Source organism: Poeciliopsis prolifica, unplaced genomic scaffold (genome assembly GCF_027474105.1).
Source record: "Poeciliopsis prolifica strain line A6 unplaced genomic scaffold, Auburn_PproV2 SCAFFOLD084, whole genome shotgun sequence".
NCBI classification, from domain to species: Eukaryota; Metazoa; Chordata; class Actinopteri; order Cyprinodontiformes; family Poeciliidae; genus Poeciliopsis; species Poeciliopsis prolifica.
Window position 1 is genome coordinate 1056318 of NW_026562459.1, and position 15802 is coordinate 1072119.

Below are 15802 nucleotides of genomic sequence, written 5' to 3' on the forward strand. Positions count from 1 at the left end.
TTAGTGTGCATCTGTCTTTTAATGTGATGAATTAAATTACTGAAAGTTCAAGAATAAACAGAGTTTTGCAAATTTACATATGCTTATTTTGCATTATTGTAAGACAGAGGCTTTATTTGAACCCTGCCTTGTAGGGTGCAATTATAACCGTTTTGTTGTGGTTCTTTTTTAAAAGATTTGTGAATTTAGTGTATTTTCTCTAGAATAATGCCAACAGGCTCAACACTTTACATAAACCTTCACTATCATTTGATAAATGTCACTTAGCAAGCTGAACCTCAACCACATGTCCAAAGTTTTGCAGCCAGCTTCTGGCTAAATTCTGTCAGGATGTTTGATTCAACTGATCCCTCAAGGCAGAATTGGCAAAAGTTGTCCATAAATTCCAGGTTTCCACCAGTAGACACAAATTGTAAGTGTTGTTTGGAAGAAAAAAGTTAGGAGCGACTCTGAAACCAACAAACTCAGGGAAGGCATTAAGCTGCCGGGCAAGAGAGAAACTCCTGCTCCCAAACAGAAACCTTCGAGCATGACAGAAATGCATTTCCTTCTGAAGAAAATGTTAATGTTTGAGAAAAAGACTGAGCTAAATAGTCACAGTGATATTAAGAGATGTCGCGGTTGGGGTTTCAAACCAAAGAACAAGACAGAGAACCTGTGCCAAAATACAAAATCGTTAAAAGTTTCTAGTTCAAATATCTTTGCACACTTGAATTAAGACAAAATTAACTTATAAGTAACTTATAAACAATATATAGGAGCTTGTTGAAAGTCAATAGTTTCTAAATGTTAATAAAAGTGTACTAGTTACACAAGCAGCTTATTAGTTAGTCTAACTAGTTATTAATTATTAGTGTAATTAAAAAATCTTGTTACAAGTGAAATCTGCCAGTGGAACTGGCACTTTTTCAACAATATTAGGGAATTATTGACTTAAAACAAGCACTTGTTTTTTGTAAAAAAAGAAATTGTAAGTTATTTTGAACTGAGATATTTGCACCAGAAACAAGTCCAAAAATATTTGGTAGGATTGTGTGTTTTTGCAGTGTGGATGTGTTTCGATAACTAATGAATCAAATCCTAAATAATTTACCATATTAGGCCACACCAAACTAAAGTAAACCGTTTTCCTGTCTGAAAATGACGGGACACAGGCTTAAGGAAAAACCAGCAAACACTGAAAGGGAAGCCACTGGTTTTGAGAAAGACCCCGGGGCCCCAGGTGCAGCAGCGAGCCAGTGACAATGGGCAGTCTTCTTCTTCTTCTTTGTCAATATAAAGCAGGCATCAGCCGAGACGCGGAGGACCTACCAGCCACGTTGGCCACATCTGCAGTGCTGACGTTCTGGGAGTTGCGGCTCACTTTGAAGGTCACGGCCGGTCCCACCACCCTGCGAGACACAAAAACACACATCTGAAAAGCTTTACAAAAGACACACTTTGAATCCATTTCCCTCTGTGGCTTTGTATTGTTTTTCAAAGGGAAAAGGAGCTGGGCTCATTAAGGCTCAGCTAAACATAGCTCTTTAAAAAAAGGGGGGGAGGGAGGAGTATTAACCTGTGGCAATCCTTTAGGCTACTGCAATCCCATCACCGCCGAGAGATAACCTCCTGAATCTCAGTGAAATTCGTCTGCCAGCATTTAAAACACCAGAAAATAAAGAGAAGGCGGGTGAGGATGCAGAGGTTTTGGTCAGTGGGAACGCATCGCAGGCAGCTGCTTTTTTCAAACATTTAGAGCAAAATGGTACTCGATGTGCATTATAGAGATAGATGTAAATGCATTGATGTCAAAAAGCACCAGAGAGGATAAGGAACAGCAGTGTTTGCACCCCCATCTTCCCTCTAGCATCTATCATCAATAATCCACCTTGAATCGAAGCAGAGAGGGAAACTGGGTGGCCAGAGCCGAAGCGGGGTCTCCCGATGTGATTAACCTTTTGTTTTTCTGCTGTAATTCAGATTAAAAGTTCAACAGGAAGGAGCATTAGAGAGTTTCCCCTCCAGGATGGATTCTGCGCCACAACGGGAAGCATCTTCTACTGTAGCAACAGAGTTAGAAAATACGGTGACATCATTGTGGAGCCGGTGCCGTCCAACCACTGCTGGAGAAGAAAAAGCTCTAAATGGTTTCGCCGCTGATGGATGTGAACCGTTTTCAGTGCAGGGGTTGAGTGCATTTTTCAGGCCTCTTCAGTTCAAACAATTAAAGTAAAAGGATCAGCAAAATAATTAAGAGGTATGCACAAAATAAAAGCTCGTTTTTCTCTTCACCACAATCCAAACCTATGAGGAAAGGTTTTAATTCCCAGCGCAGTGATTTTCTTTTTCCAAGTTATTTTTAATCCAAATAAAGTTGGATGTTGTAGCAAACAGTCACATCTCTTCAACCAACTCAGAAAAGACAATAAATGGGCCAAATTATTCAGTGTCATTTTAAATGTTAGATTTTTAGACATTTTTTTCTTTATATATTATATTATAGTTCTACTCCAATCACAAAATCACTCGTCATTTTTTTGGAAGAAATTATTCTACCTTGAGTTTATCAGACAAGAACATTCTGAACCATTTCCAACCTTTTGGGTCAAATGACTGGTGTCATTTTCCACCATAAACTGTAGAAGCCAAACAGAAAATGCTAATTTTTTTCTTTCTAACTTTCTGAGCTAACTGTTGACTAAAACCTTTAGTGTTTGCTTTGCACATCTTTGGGATGTTGGATAACAATTCAATCCCTGCCCTCATTTAATGTGTTTTTTATTGTTTTCTTTGGCCCTGAGGTCAGCATATCATAGAAGGACCTGGCTATACTCATTAGTTGTTTTCACTGCAGCAATAATCTTATAGTATTCTAATCTTTAAGGTTAACTAATTTGAATATAATTAAGACACCGCAACGGAAAACTTAAGGCTAAGTGCTAAAAGAAATATAAAAATGCAAAAATATTTGCTGCTCATGATACTTTCCTTGGTTTTATCTGTTTCCACACCTTACTCTACATATAAACGTTGCTGCAGAAGAAACAAACATGACAGAAAGCCTGATTTCAGCCGCTCGGTCTCCTGGAACACAACAGTTCATTTTCTTTGACCATTTTTCCGTCTTCTGAGGCTGATTTATTTGCCACATCCATGAAGTGATTCATCAGCCAGGCCAGGCAGAGACCCGGAGTGCGATGAAGAGGGAAAAGAAAAAAAAAATCACTCACGTTGAGATTATCACATGTCCATATGTCGGCCCTTGCTACCAAGGGCAGCTGCAGCACGAAGGTACAACATCGACTAAAGCTTATAAATAACCTCTCGGAGAAAACAGATCTCACTAAAGATCCCTTCTTCACTTATATCGCTCATATTAATCATTTAGGAAGAAATACACGACTGCTTGGAAAATAGAAAACATTTTAACACTAGTTTGTTCTACTCAGATCAGAACTATTTCAAATTATTGGAGACAAATTCGCATCTTGATGTGTTTAAAACATGTACCAAATTTGTTTGGTACATTAAAGTTTCAAGACTAGATTTGCCAAAGGGTGCATAAACAATTTAAAATATCTATATTTATTTTATTTACAAAAACAAGTAGTTATGATTTTGACTGGTTGACACCAGAATGAAATTATGAAATCATGAAATGTTGATAAAAATAAATATTTCCCCACTGTAAACAGATTCAGCACAGTGGAACAAACAAAAGTTGCTTAATTACATTTATTATATTTTTAATTGGGAGTAAAACAGAAACAAAGAACTAGAAATATTACAGTGAAATAAGTTAAATAAAACAATAAAGGTCACGTTTAACTCAACTGGCTTTAATAACTGGCAATGGGACGACTTTACTTTAAAAAACTGACACATTTACATTGCATTATATTAATTAATATGGATAAATAAAGAAAAATAAACTGTATTATGTTATTATAGTGTATTATACAGTTTTTTCAACCCTTGCCAACACAATTAACTACTATCATGGCAGCCAATGGAAAATAAACTGCCATAGTGGAGTTTAGAGTAATGCAGTGTAGCCCTTCCCCCACTAGTTGCTATCAGCTGGCTGAAAGAAGGCTGCCACAGTTCTCCGTTTCATTCACATCTTTGACTAATGAGAATCAGGTTTGTATTTTTATTACTCGGATATTAATAACACAGAGACTCGTCTTTCTGCACCCAGAACTAACAAGTATTTCTAATAAAGCTCAGAAAACTGATTATTCTTTCATCATTTCAAAAAGTTTCCAGTTGCTTCAGACGTTTTGAGTAAAGACAGTTTTGCCAAAATCCCTTAAATTCTGTTTACCTACAGCGGCAGGAATTTTACCATACAGTTTGCAGAAATTAAGCTTCCATGCATCAATGATTTGAAGTGTTCAAATGTCATAATCACAGACAGTGCCATGTAAGTTTAAACTATGTAATAAAACACAGTTTAAACATAGTGAACATGTTTCTGTTCATCCAACCGTTTCCGAAGCTTTTCTGAGCCTGAACTGAATGTTAATGCTTTTGTTTCCCAGCCTGAGCAGACATGGTTATTTAAAACAATGGTTTATTACCTTAAACCATTTGTTTAAGGTAAAATGGTTTGAAAGCCGCAGCTGGAAAAACAGATCTTAAGCTATCAACTGCAAAATAAAATGTTAAAGCAAAACACTAGATAAGATTAATATTTGTAATTAATGTTGCTTCTAATAAAACTGCATCTATTTCATGTGTTTTCTTTCAACTTCATAAATCTTGATTTAGAGTCAGAAATCCAAATTTTTGATTATTCATGGGCACACCTTAATATTCTGACTTATTAGCACATTTTTACACACACATTCCCAGATACACATGGACAAAGCAGAAATTTTTAGCCATTTTATTGTACAAGGTCACCAACTGCAACTCAACTAGTTTCACTTACGAGCACAAAACATATATGACTGAATAGGAATGCCTTCGGTTAAAAACTCTGACAGTGTTGAGGATCTGTTAGTCATTTGGTCTCCTCATTGTCACAAGAAGGAATCTACCGCCTGGTATCTATGAATTGTTGGAGGCTCTGACAATAGAAGAATTGTTTAAGAACGACCTGCTGCTGCTGTTCGTGGCTGGTTGAACGCAACAGGCAGTTTGCACATTTCTCTCCAGATCAGTGCTGTTGAAGCTCAGCTTGATGTCATTTCACACATGCAATTAACTAAATGAAGAATGAGAAATGTACCTTATGAGTATTGGAAAACGTTGAAAAGACTTTTTCATCAGAATTCTACATCAATCTATGTCAAAATCCAAATAAATGGTCAAACCTTCTTAGATGACTGTTTTTTTTCTTGTCAAAGTATTTTTAGACCTGGACTTTATCCACATTGGAGTTATGTCCCAAATTTGTTTGGTACATTAAAGTTTCAAGACTAGATTTGTCAAATGGTGCATAAACAACTTAAATGATTTTGAGAGGAAAAAAGTTAAAGTTCTGAGAAAAATGTCTGAGTTGTTATATTTTTTTCGGAGGCTCTAATCCTCTCCCATAACAATGGCTTTATAGGGTTGGAGCATGTTAAAAGTAACAGTTTAAAATTTTCAAAATGTAAAAAAAATCCAAAGATTTTCATCTGACATCACTTATGAGTGTCACCTTAAGATTTTAGGAAACTGTTTCTGTTCATCCATCCGTTTCCGAAGCTTTTTTGAGCCTGAACTGAATGTTAATGGTTTTGTTTCCCAGCCTGAGCAGACATGGTTATTTCAAACAAACGATGTGACTGATGAAGATATTCTGTAGTTACCAGCCTCATCCTCTTCAGCCTTCATCGTTTTCACATCCATCCAGTCGAGGCCCGCTCTCTCCTCCTGGTGGCGGCTCTCTGATATGACCCCTCAACTCAGACAGACATTACATCACCTCGGCACTTGTGTTTGGAAAAGTACTAAGTAAAAAAAAATGTAAAAAATAAAACCTTTGGTCTACACTCAGTAATGTTATGCAACAGCTGTATTATTCGACAGCCAGCTACAATCAAAGGCTGAGAGAATCCGCCCACAGCGGCGCTCTCCCCCCTCCGCCCGTCGCCATGCCCTCCACCACTACCGGGCCACGGCTGCAGCTAAAAACATTTCCAGGGCCGCTTCGCTGGAAAGCGCTCACCGTCAGTGTTATCTAATCAGTATTGAATTGTTCCAAATGAAATGTGAGGGTGTGAGTCACTCCAGGTTTGTTTTGTGTCCTGGCGCAGTGTGTGGGCTCACTTTCATGATTCATGTCTTTCCAGTTTGGATGTTTTGTTTTTTTTTTTTTTTTTTTTTTGCTGCAGGCTCGATGAACCGCCGCCGCTCTCCGGCTGCAGTCCCAAGAGGGAATTGTTGGAAAAGTGGAAGTTTAGCCGCCTTTGTCAGCAGCTAGGGGGGCGCAGGTCACCAAACTACTTTGTTCACAGACACTTTTGTTGCTGTTCTATGCTAATCTGCTGATCCTGAGCGAGGTTGAGGGTTGGGCTGCCTGCAGGGTTGCTGCCTGGTAAATGGAAGCAGGTTGGAAAATGAAGTGGAAAGGGAAAGAAAAGAGCCATGTTCTGCAACGACTCTCACTCAAGCTGCTTCAATCTTGAAAAATAAATATTAAAGAAGTAATTTGTCCACCATAAGAGCAGGTTTTAACTGAATATTAGACATTTTGTTCTGGCATATGTTTAATATGTTGATATGCCATTATCAATATCAGTTGAATATGCCCAGCAGATGTATTTAAATTTACATTATCTGTCACCAACAGACTTCAATGTATTTTATTGCATTGTTTGATAGACCAACACAAAGTTAAAGCACCAATATTTTTGGAATATTTCTCTTGTCAGCAAACATTTTTCAACTCTTTCTTGCAAAATGTTCTCGTACTGCCAGATTCTTACTTGAATGTTGGGTTTGGGGCAGTCTGACGGTTTTGACTGGTATCATCTGACTAGAGGAAGTTTTTCCTCGTGTTTTCTTTGTACTGAACATTTTATAAACTGTCAGAAACTTCTTTTAAATTACTTTAACAGGAAGACACCTCCAGCAGAACCGGAACTAAAACCGGACCACGACCGACTGAAAGGTTGAAGGGTTTCAACAAATCTCTAGAAGCTTAAAGGTTTAGATGCTTTATAACTAATCAATCACATTGTGATTTCTGATATGATGACTAATATATTTTGAAGGGCAATTTTGTTCAGAGACATCATTTATTTTAACTGACTGCTTCTGATGTGTGTGTGTTTTTTTTTCATTTATTGTTTATAGCAGTGTTTTATTTTGGATATATCCATTGTTAACTGCTTTTTACAAAATGGAGGTTTTTTGATCTTTGAGGGTAAAAATGTACATTGATATGCCATTATCAATATCAGTTGAAAATGATCTCAAAACAGCAAAATTATTGTTTATCACGATATTTACTGGGGCAATTTATTGTCCAGAAAAACAAAATAATGACGCAGCACAACTTTAAACTTCTCCCCAACTTTCCTCCTGAACTGAGTTCCTTCGTTTCCTTGATGCTGTTTGTTCTCTAATATTCTGGAACTAAGAAAAACTGGATTTATACCGAGATGAAATTACATACAACTGTAACTTCTAAAGGCATTTGGACGAATTTGACTTTATTTAGTGGTTATGGAATAAAGCGGATGCTTTTTATGGACACAGCCTTTGATTAATTTATCTAGATGTGTAAAAATAACATGGATATTTTCCTTCTTGCTCAACAGTTGTGAACCACTTTGTGTTGGACATAAAATCCCAGTGAAAGGGAATAGTTTGTAGTTATAGCATCAAAAAAATCAGAAGACAAGTCCATATGTTGCGACTGAGAGGTACTGAAGCAGGTAAAGAAGATTTGTTGAAAAGCTGGGCGGTAGAAGCCACAGGTAGTCGAGGTAAATCAGCGTCAGCCTGAGACTTTTGTCTCTGGGCTTAATCACTCTCCTGAAGGTGACTGCTGTTGCCACAGCGGCGAGGAGCCAGGCAGCCTTGAAAAATACGTGTGGCGCCTCTGACAAATTGTCAAGGCGGCTCCCCCTGCTGGGCTTTTACTGCGCTCGCAACAAAAGGAGACCCCCGGCTTACCACCTTTCTTTCTGCATCTATATCTCCCTGCCATTACTCTCGCTTTCTCTACCTCAAATCCATCAGCCTCCCCCCCCCTTGTGTGTGGCTCCCTCTTTTCATTCCCGGGATAGCAGAGCAAAGACAAAAGGTGCATTAGAACAGCAGAACAGTGCGGCCCACCCAGGGACTCAATACAGCAGCCGAGCGACGCGGCAAGGTGCTGGGTGAACAACAGCGGGGGTGGAAAGAGTGTGTAGTGTGGGGGCGAAGTTGTGTGTGTGTGTAAATCGCGCTATACGAGCCACCCAATCCCCTACCTGCCTGCACACACACGAACATGCACTTCTGTCTCACTACAGCTCCCAGTTCAAGGCAGCTTCCCAAAGCTTTAGTTTACTCAAAACCCAGGAAAAAGTTATTAAATCAAAAATATTGCAGCAATCGACTGCTGCAGAGAAACCTTTTAGAGGACAAAACCCAGCTGACAAGCTGTGCTAACAAGATAACAGACATTCAAATGATTTATTCAACTCAGATCACCATAATCAAATCTCCATAATTGCCTGGAAGTTAAAAAAAATGTGTGCAAAATTATAAAGCTATATATAAAAAGAAATGACAAAAGCAGGCAACAAGTTCATTTTTCTTTATATTTTTAAGCACGGTTCAACTGGAAGGGTTTGCAGACGCCACGTTTATTGTTCCTCCCTAGAATCATGATGTCAGCTTTGCATTGTGCTCCGAAACGGTGCAATTAAAGTAGAGGGTATACATCATACTGTCATTCTTTCGTTTCAAAATAAAGCTAACGAGTAAGAGCAAGCATACAATTTTGGTTCTGAGACATAAACGCTTCAAACAATTTGCATGTCCCGGAGACTGTGAAAACTCCTGGCATGCCAGATCATTTTGATGGATCCTGTTCATTTTATAAAGTTTTAGGGGATGGAAAACATTCGGCTCTTCTTTCAGTTTGAGTTTACTTTTTTCCAAAACTGCCTTGTGCACAGCTTGGAAAAACCTGGTGCATTTAGATTAGAATCAATTAAATCAACTTTTTTCAGCTTTGCATCATGTTACACAGTCATTCCCTGGAGTGTTGCTGTAATTCTTTGATACATCTTTGAAAATTCCTTAAACCTCCCACAGAAACCATTCAGAGGTGAATCAAAGTCAGCTCCTCTAAACTAGTGGCAGCAGCAATTCGCAAACACCTGGTGGAACTCGTTACATTCCTAAGAACGGCTGTAAATGGCATCCTGGAGAAGCTTTGTCGTGACTCACTGGAAAGGGAATATCGAAGAGTAGAAGTTTCTTAAAGAGACATAACAGAGAAACTTGATTGGGTTATAAAATGGATGTATGTGCCTGGCTAAAAATCAGCCACTGTCCTCTGCTGCTCTCCGTCAGCGAGGTTTCACTCTCTGATGGGACAGACTGGCCCACCAAGTGATGTTTGCATGTTTGCAGTTAACAACAGTCACCCCTCTGTCACCAACTCAGCGACTTTCTTACTATATTTAGCAACATGTTGAGACAAAAAAAATTGGTCCTGGCTAAAATCGGAGTTGGCAGGTGAGGCTTTTTAAAGATCAGTAATTGGCAATCAGCCTAGTTGTTGTTTCTTCAGTTGTATAGAAACTTGTCTGTTTTTCTCTGGTGTGTAAATATGAGAAAAACTAAATTTTTCAATCGCATTCTTCAAAATGCGAAAGATAAGCGATAATCCCAGCGTGAAAACATCTCAACTGAAAACCAGAAAATTCAGTGTTAAACTTGAAATAACCTGCAAAGCATTTGTTCTGTTGTAGCTCATCTAACCGAGGGGAAAAGGTGAAATGAGGACCGAATGGCTGAGGGAATGATAATAAAACTACAGCATACAGTGAGCGAGAAAAGACCGAGTGGGTTCAGACAGAGTTTGGTATCATTAATAAATGATAGCAGTCAGTAGTGGCTTGACTCGTCAGCATGGACAAGCATGTCCTCATCCCATCAGCGCAGGGGGGAAATGTTGAAAGGAAAATAAGTCCACTTGGTTTACGTCTTGCTTTCTTTTCCTTTCTTCACTTCAGGTTTTAAAGCCTTGTGCCTCTCTGCTTTGATCCCACCAGTTTGCCCTCTGATCCGACATGCTGGGTGTCGGGGGGGGGATGCTGGAGCCAGCACCACTCATCTCTTATGGGGGGGAACATTTGAAAAGTGTTACTGTGTGATGCTCCCCTCTGGGAAGCGGGCTGCCCACTCAGGCCTGCAGGTAGACGGTCAGGAAAGCAAAGCGCAGTATGGACTCCATGAGTCATCCAGACCTCTGCTTCCACGCTGGGCTTTTTTTAGTCTGTGCACACAGTTGGTTGTAATTTTAAATGGCTGCTGAATTGAAGGTTTTCTCTTGATGCAATTCTCATCTCTATTTAACTGCTTTGACAGTCTGACAGCTGGGAAGGCTTCATGCCCACGGGCACCGTTACATTTCAGGGCAAAGAGGACATTAAAAGCATTTCAGAGGCTCGTATTTTTAGTTTCCCATAAGAAACAGGCGGCACTGACATTCACTGGTAGTTTGTGTGTGTGTGTGTGTGTACATACGTGTGTGTGTGTGTGTGTGTGTGTGTGTGTGTGTGTGTGTGTGTGTGTGTGTGTGTGTGTGTGTGTGTGTGTGTGTGTGTGTGTGTGTGTGTGTGTGTGTGTGTGTGTGCGGTGAGCTTCAAGATGGTTAAGGCTTTATTTACAAATAAAATGTGATTGTGGTTAATGAAACTTTTGTTGCCTTCAGAGGTGATCTACATTAAATGGTTCACTGGAAACTTTCGACTAAGCTTATCAGGAGTAGTTTGCTTGTTAAACGTGTGAAGCAAAAACTGTAAGACCAGAGAAAGACAGCAGAAATACGTCATCTAAATGACGTTCCTCAAAACAGAGGTGAGCATGCAACAATCATTGCAGATGGAGCTCGCATGCAGACATGGAAACAAAAGACAGGGACGTTTTTGAAACCAGTTTCAAAAATAAAGTTTACAAGGTGACCAATATTGTGCCTGTAGATTTAATCTAATTTTCCAAACACAAAGTCAATCAGAAAGAAAATATTTAGTCATCCTCATTGCTGTTCTTGCATAAGCAAATTGCATTTACAATTTCCATCACAGCATTTAAAGCTCAAATTGACATTTTTTTTAATCCCTTTTTTTTTTAATTTATTTGGAAAATGATGTATGAATTTAAACCAACAAGCATAATCAGTTCACCTTCGAAGAAAATAATGTATTGCCAAAACTTGTGGCAGTTTGTATAAACCTCACACTGAAGCAAATGTTTTTATATGACCAAACACCAGTAAAACCAGCAGGAAGGACGGAAACAGCTGTGTTTAACTACTGAACGATGAGTTTAGAACAAGATACGTACAAGAGCTCAGCGAAATCCGTCATCTGGATATTTGCCCGATGAGCCAAGATTTCCATCAGGTGAAGGCCTTCGTCTGTCTGCAGCCGACTGCGGGTGACGAAAACATGGACATCAGAGAACAGACAAAAATAATTGTTTCCTCTTTTCACAAAGAAGTAAATTAACAGTGATTAATATTTTTTATTGACACATCACAGCAGTAAAGATTGTACAATTATAAAAGGAATATACCAAAAGAATGTTGAACCTGATCTATTTTTGTTATTCTACTTGAAGGTGGAAATGGAGGAAAATAGAAGAACTAAAAGTGGAGACATGAGCAACATTTAAAAAAAATAAAACATCTAACATAGCGATTAAGTCAGATTCATTGATGGAGGTTAGGAGGAACTTGCTGACAGATTTGACTTTTGCAGGAAAGGACGTCAGAAAAGGTGCAAGGTGGGAAAGTGGAAGTGCTGTGGTGAATACAGAGGAGGCAAGAAGGTCGAAGACAGAAAGCTTGTTATCACCTCTTCATTTTACGACCGTCTCCTTTCAGTTTGTTCTGACAACAAATGACACAGTGAGGACCCAAACACTAACAAAGCAGATCTGACTGCAACAAAAATAAGAATGCAGCGCGACCTGCAGGGTGCACAGAGTGGACTGACGGCTGAATGCCTGACCTCCACTATATGGAAAATAAAAACCTTCATCCTGCAATTTGATTGGCTTTTCTAGAAAGTATATTTTTGGTGGACATTTCAGTCCAATGACATTTATTAATGCAACTTTTAGGCCCTAAACTTTGGTCAACCTTCATCTTGTTTGTGTTTCAGGAGGGAGAGGTGATGAAGGAAACATTTCAGCTGTGTGATTATTTTTTCACGGTGTTGAAATGTTACCTACCTGCCAACATTAAGATGTTGGTCCAGATTTTCAGATTGGTGCATCTTTACATGAAAGTGATCCAAACTTGTAGCATTTCACCACAGAGTAAACCCACTGACATTTCACCAAAGTGGAAACAATCTTACACAATAAGGCTCGAGTCATCAAAAAGTCCATTGAACCAGCCTGAGTGTGTGCACAAGGCTGGCGGAGCAAGCAGAGAGTTTGTTTTATGTGTGTTTGAGTCGTGGGGATGGGAGACCTGATTAAAGATCAATATCCCAGCTCTAAACTAATTGCTTCCTATGTGCCGTGACATCACCTGACCCCCCCATCCTGGTTCAGCTGAATTCAAACTGAGAGAAAACCTGTAGAAACCTCCAGGGGCATCATCTTTTTTCAAACAGGTCAGAGACTTGCTGTAAAATTTGAGAAGTTATGTTTTTCAGCTCAACAGCAGGTCTGGTGATTTACAGACCTGCTGTTCAAGGTTTTCTTCCTCATGTAAGCACAAGATGATGTCAAGCTCTGATCCCTCTGACACTAACATCAAAAACATTTAAGGATGAATTTATTGTCCAGAAATTGCAATGAAAATGAACTAGCAGTGGAAAAAGCAGCTGTACGTCTTAGTAAAACCGTTCACAGAACATGGTGGATTGTGTCAGACTCACTGCTGACAGAAAACCTGATTTTGTTCGATTTCTCTTCCTTGAGCCTGGAAAGCCGACAGCAGCTCCGCCAGCCCACATGCTATGAGTCAGTGTGGCGTCGTGCAGAGCAGCAGCCTCTGAGCTGACATCGGTGATCACTAATGCTGCCTGCAGATGCAGGGAGCTGATAGCTGCTCCAGAGACGTCAGCTCCACGCCACACTGTGGGCCGTGTCGTGATCCGTCTGAGAAACCACACTCAGACTACAGGGGGTTCCCCTCAGATTTAGGAGCTTTGATCAATTTCAATGCACGTTTTCTAACATAAAGATATTCTCCATTTTAGGTATAAGAACACAGATTTGTTGTTAGTATCTGTATTGGTCTTGATGGGTATCAGTGTCTGATCCATAACAACAGATCCATTCAGTAGCTCTCAAATCATTGCCTTATTTGACAGATTTTTCTAGAGAATACAGAGAAAGATAAAGTTTAGGATTGGTCTCCCAGTAGCAGTTTGTAGTTAAACTGGTTTGCAATCATACTTTTGTCAATGCAAGAAATTGAAAAAATACAGCGGCACAATTCATATCGCTAAAGACTGCTTAAAGTCTAATAATTCTTCACTAATATATTCCAGGCAATTTGAACTTACATTTTATATGCTAATGTAATATTTAACCAATTGTATCGATTGTCATGGGTCAAGATGCTCACACTGGACACAAATGACATTGCCCAAGATGCTAAAGGTCACAGTCATAGAAGCACAGAACAAAGTAGGCATATATTGTCGCCAATATTGATTTTGCAATATTATTGTCACTGTAAGGTCATGCAGCCCTACTGGAAATCATTCAGTTATATGCTTCACAGACATTAACCTCTACTTTATCTCACTAGTGAATTGTTAGGGACTTTGGTTCATGTCAACATTTGAATTTCAGTCGTGTTACTTGTGAAGGTCATGAGATGCAGAAGTGAATAAGGAAGGGTTGGAGAGAGAATTGTGCAAAATACTCTAAAGATGTTGACATCTGCCCTGGAGAACAAAACTGGAAGGTAAAACAGCTTTTCTGTATCTGTGTTGTAGATACAAAACATCAATAATATTTTAAATATTAACATCAAAACTTCACTTATAAAAATTGAATGACTGAACATGAGCCTAACATGGCTTTTTATGTGCACACAAAGGCACCACAGAGTAAAGAAAATAATTATTTAGACCATAAAGCAGTTACTGCACCTCTGCATGTCAAATGTTACACCTTAAGAACGTCTGTATGTTGTTTCTTTTACGCAACACAAAGGATTATTCAGTTGTAAAGCAAAACTGGGACTTCTAAGTGGAATTGAATGGAGTGAGATTATAGTAAAGACTGAACTTATAACACAATGATCAGTTTTATAAGATGTGAATCGGTGGCTGCGACCTTCAACACATTTATGGATTTTCTGCTTGATAACTTTGAATGAAGGTAATAAGATGAAAAGATGGAAAGACGCACGTCACCAAGACCTTGAGGGCTGCACCTGCAGCAGCAGGAACACAAGACCAAGGATTTCAACAAACCTTCGGTCTAAAACTTCAGCCATAAAGTAATCAATGCAACTCACTCACATGTATGCAGCACATGTTCTGATGTTTTTATAATTAAAACATGGAAAATATGGATAAGAGAATTTACTTCACACCCTTTTTTGAAACCAGAGATTATAAACAATCTTGACACCATAGAGAGGAAGTGAATTAAAAGAAAATGTCACACTGACCAGGGATGAAAGTTATCTTCAACTCAGAAGTTATCTTCTTCTGTGCTAAGAATATTGATTCTCAGCACTTCACAATAAACAGAAGTCTATTTGAAATAAGATGCTCATCATCTCTTATATTTGCCATTTAACGTGTTGGCAGTTTGCAGCTACTGGTGTGATGATCATGTCTTATATTTGAATAATCTGTGAACTCATTACTCACTCCGTGTCTGTAATGACGTAGCCGAAAACGTCGTCGTCCGGCTTCTTCCTGTCCGTTTTCACGTCCAGCTGCAGCTCCGGCGAGTGCATCGTCTTCTTGTGTGGCTCCTCAAAGACGAGCGAGGCGGGCGGAGGCACCACCTCCTTGATCCAGCTCGCCACCTCCGACACCTCCTCCACCGACTGGGTGGTGTCCTTCTTCTGCACCGCCACTCCTGCCTCGCTGGTGTGACTTTGGACATTCTCCAGGCCCACCTGCCGGCCCCTGGGGGCCGCCGCCGCGACGTCAGAGCGGCTTCTGACTGGCGAAGGTTTGGAAAGAGAGGATTTGTCCAGGTAGGCCAGGAGTTTGTTGAAGAGGCTACTGCTCTGAGCCTGGAGGGAAGATACAAGGACATTTCTATTGGGTGAATAAAATTAAATAAAGTCATGCAATGAAAACTTGAAGATTTCTCTTTGTACAATCCAGTGGCGTCACTACGCCGATTCCAGCGGGGGCTGAAGCCCTTGAGGATAAAAAAAAACATTTATGCACTTGAAGTTGCTTAAAAGAAAAAAACAGAAATTCACAAAACTTATTCTTAAGTTCAAATCCTTGAGAATAATAAAAAATAATAAAATAAAAAACCCAAAGAACATCTAATAACATCAGTCTGAATTCTAAGAATGAATAAAACAGAAAAAACAGAAACTCCATTTGAGCAACTTTGATTTCTATAGAAATATCACAAATGATGTAAACTAAAAGTACATTTGGACCTTAAATCCAACTGCAAATATTTATACAAGTAGAAAATACTGAACGGAACT

At 39.3% G+C, this 15802-nt stretch overlaps 1 protein-coding gene across 2 annotated transcripts in view; it reads right to left on the reverse strand.

Moving 5' to 3' along the window:
* The window catches only part of LOC129353128 (receptor-type tyrosine-protein phosphatase N2-like), a 155235-nt gene that overhangs the window by 110168 nt on the left and 29265 nt on the right, over positions 1–15802 (reverse strand). For both annotated transcript variants that reach the window (XM_055022351.1, XM_055022350.1), the window contains exons 9-11: positions 14994–15367; positions 11488–11574; positions 1312–1391 (exon numbers count right to left, since the gene is read on the reverse strand). In XM_055022351.1, the coding sequence (XP_054878326.1) occupies positions 1312–1391; positions 11488–11574; positions 14994–15367 (541 nt within the window). The remainder of the gene's footprint in view (positions 1–1311; positions 1392–11487; positions 11575–14993; positions 15368–15802) is intronic.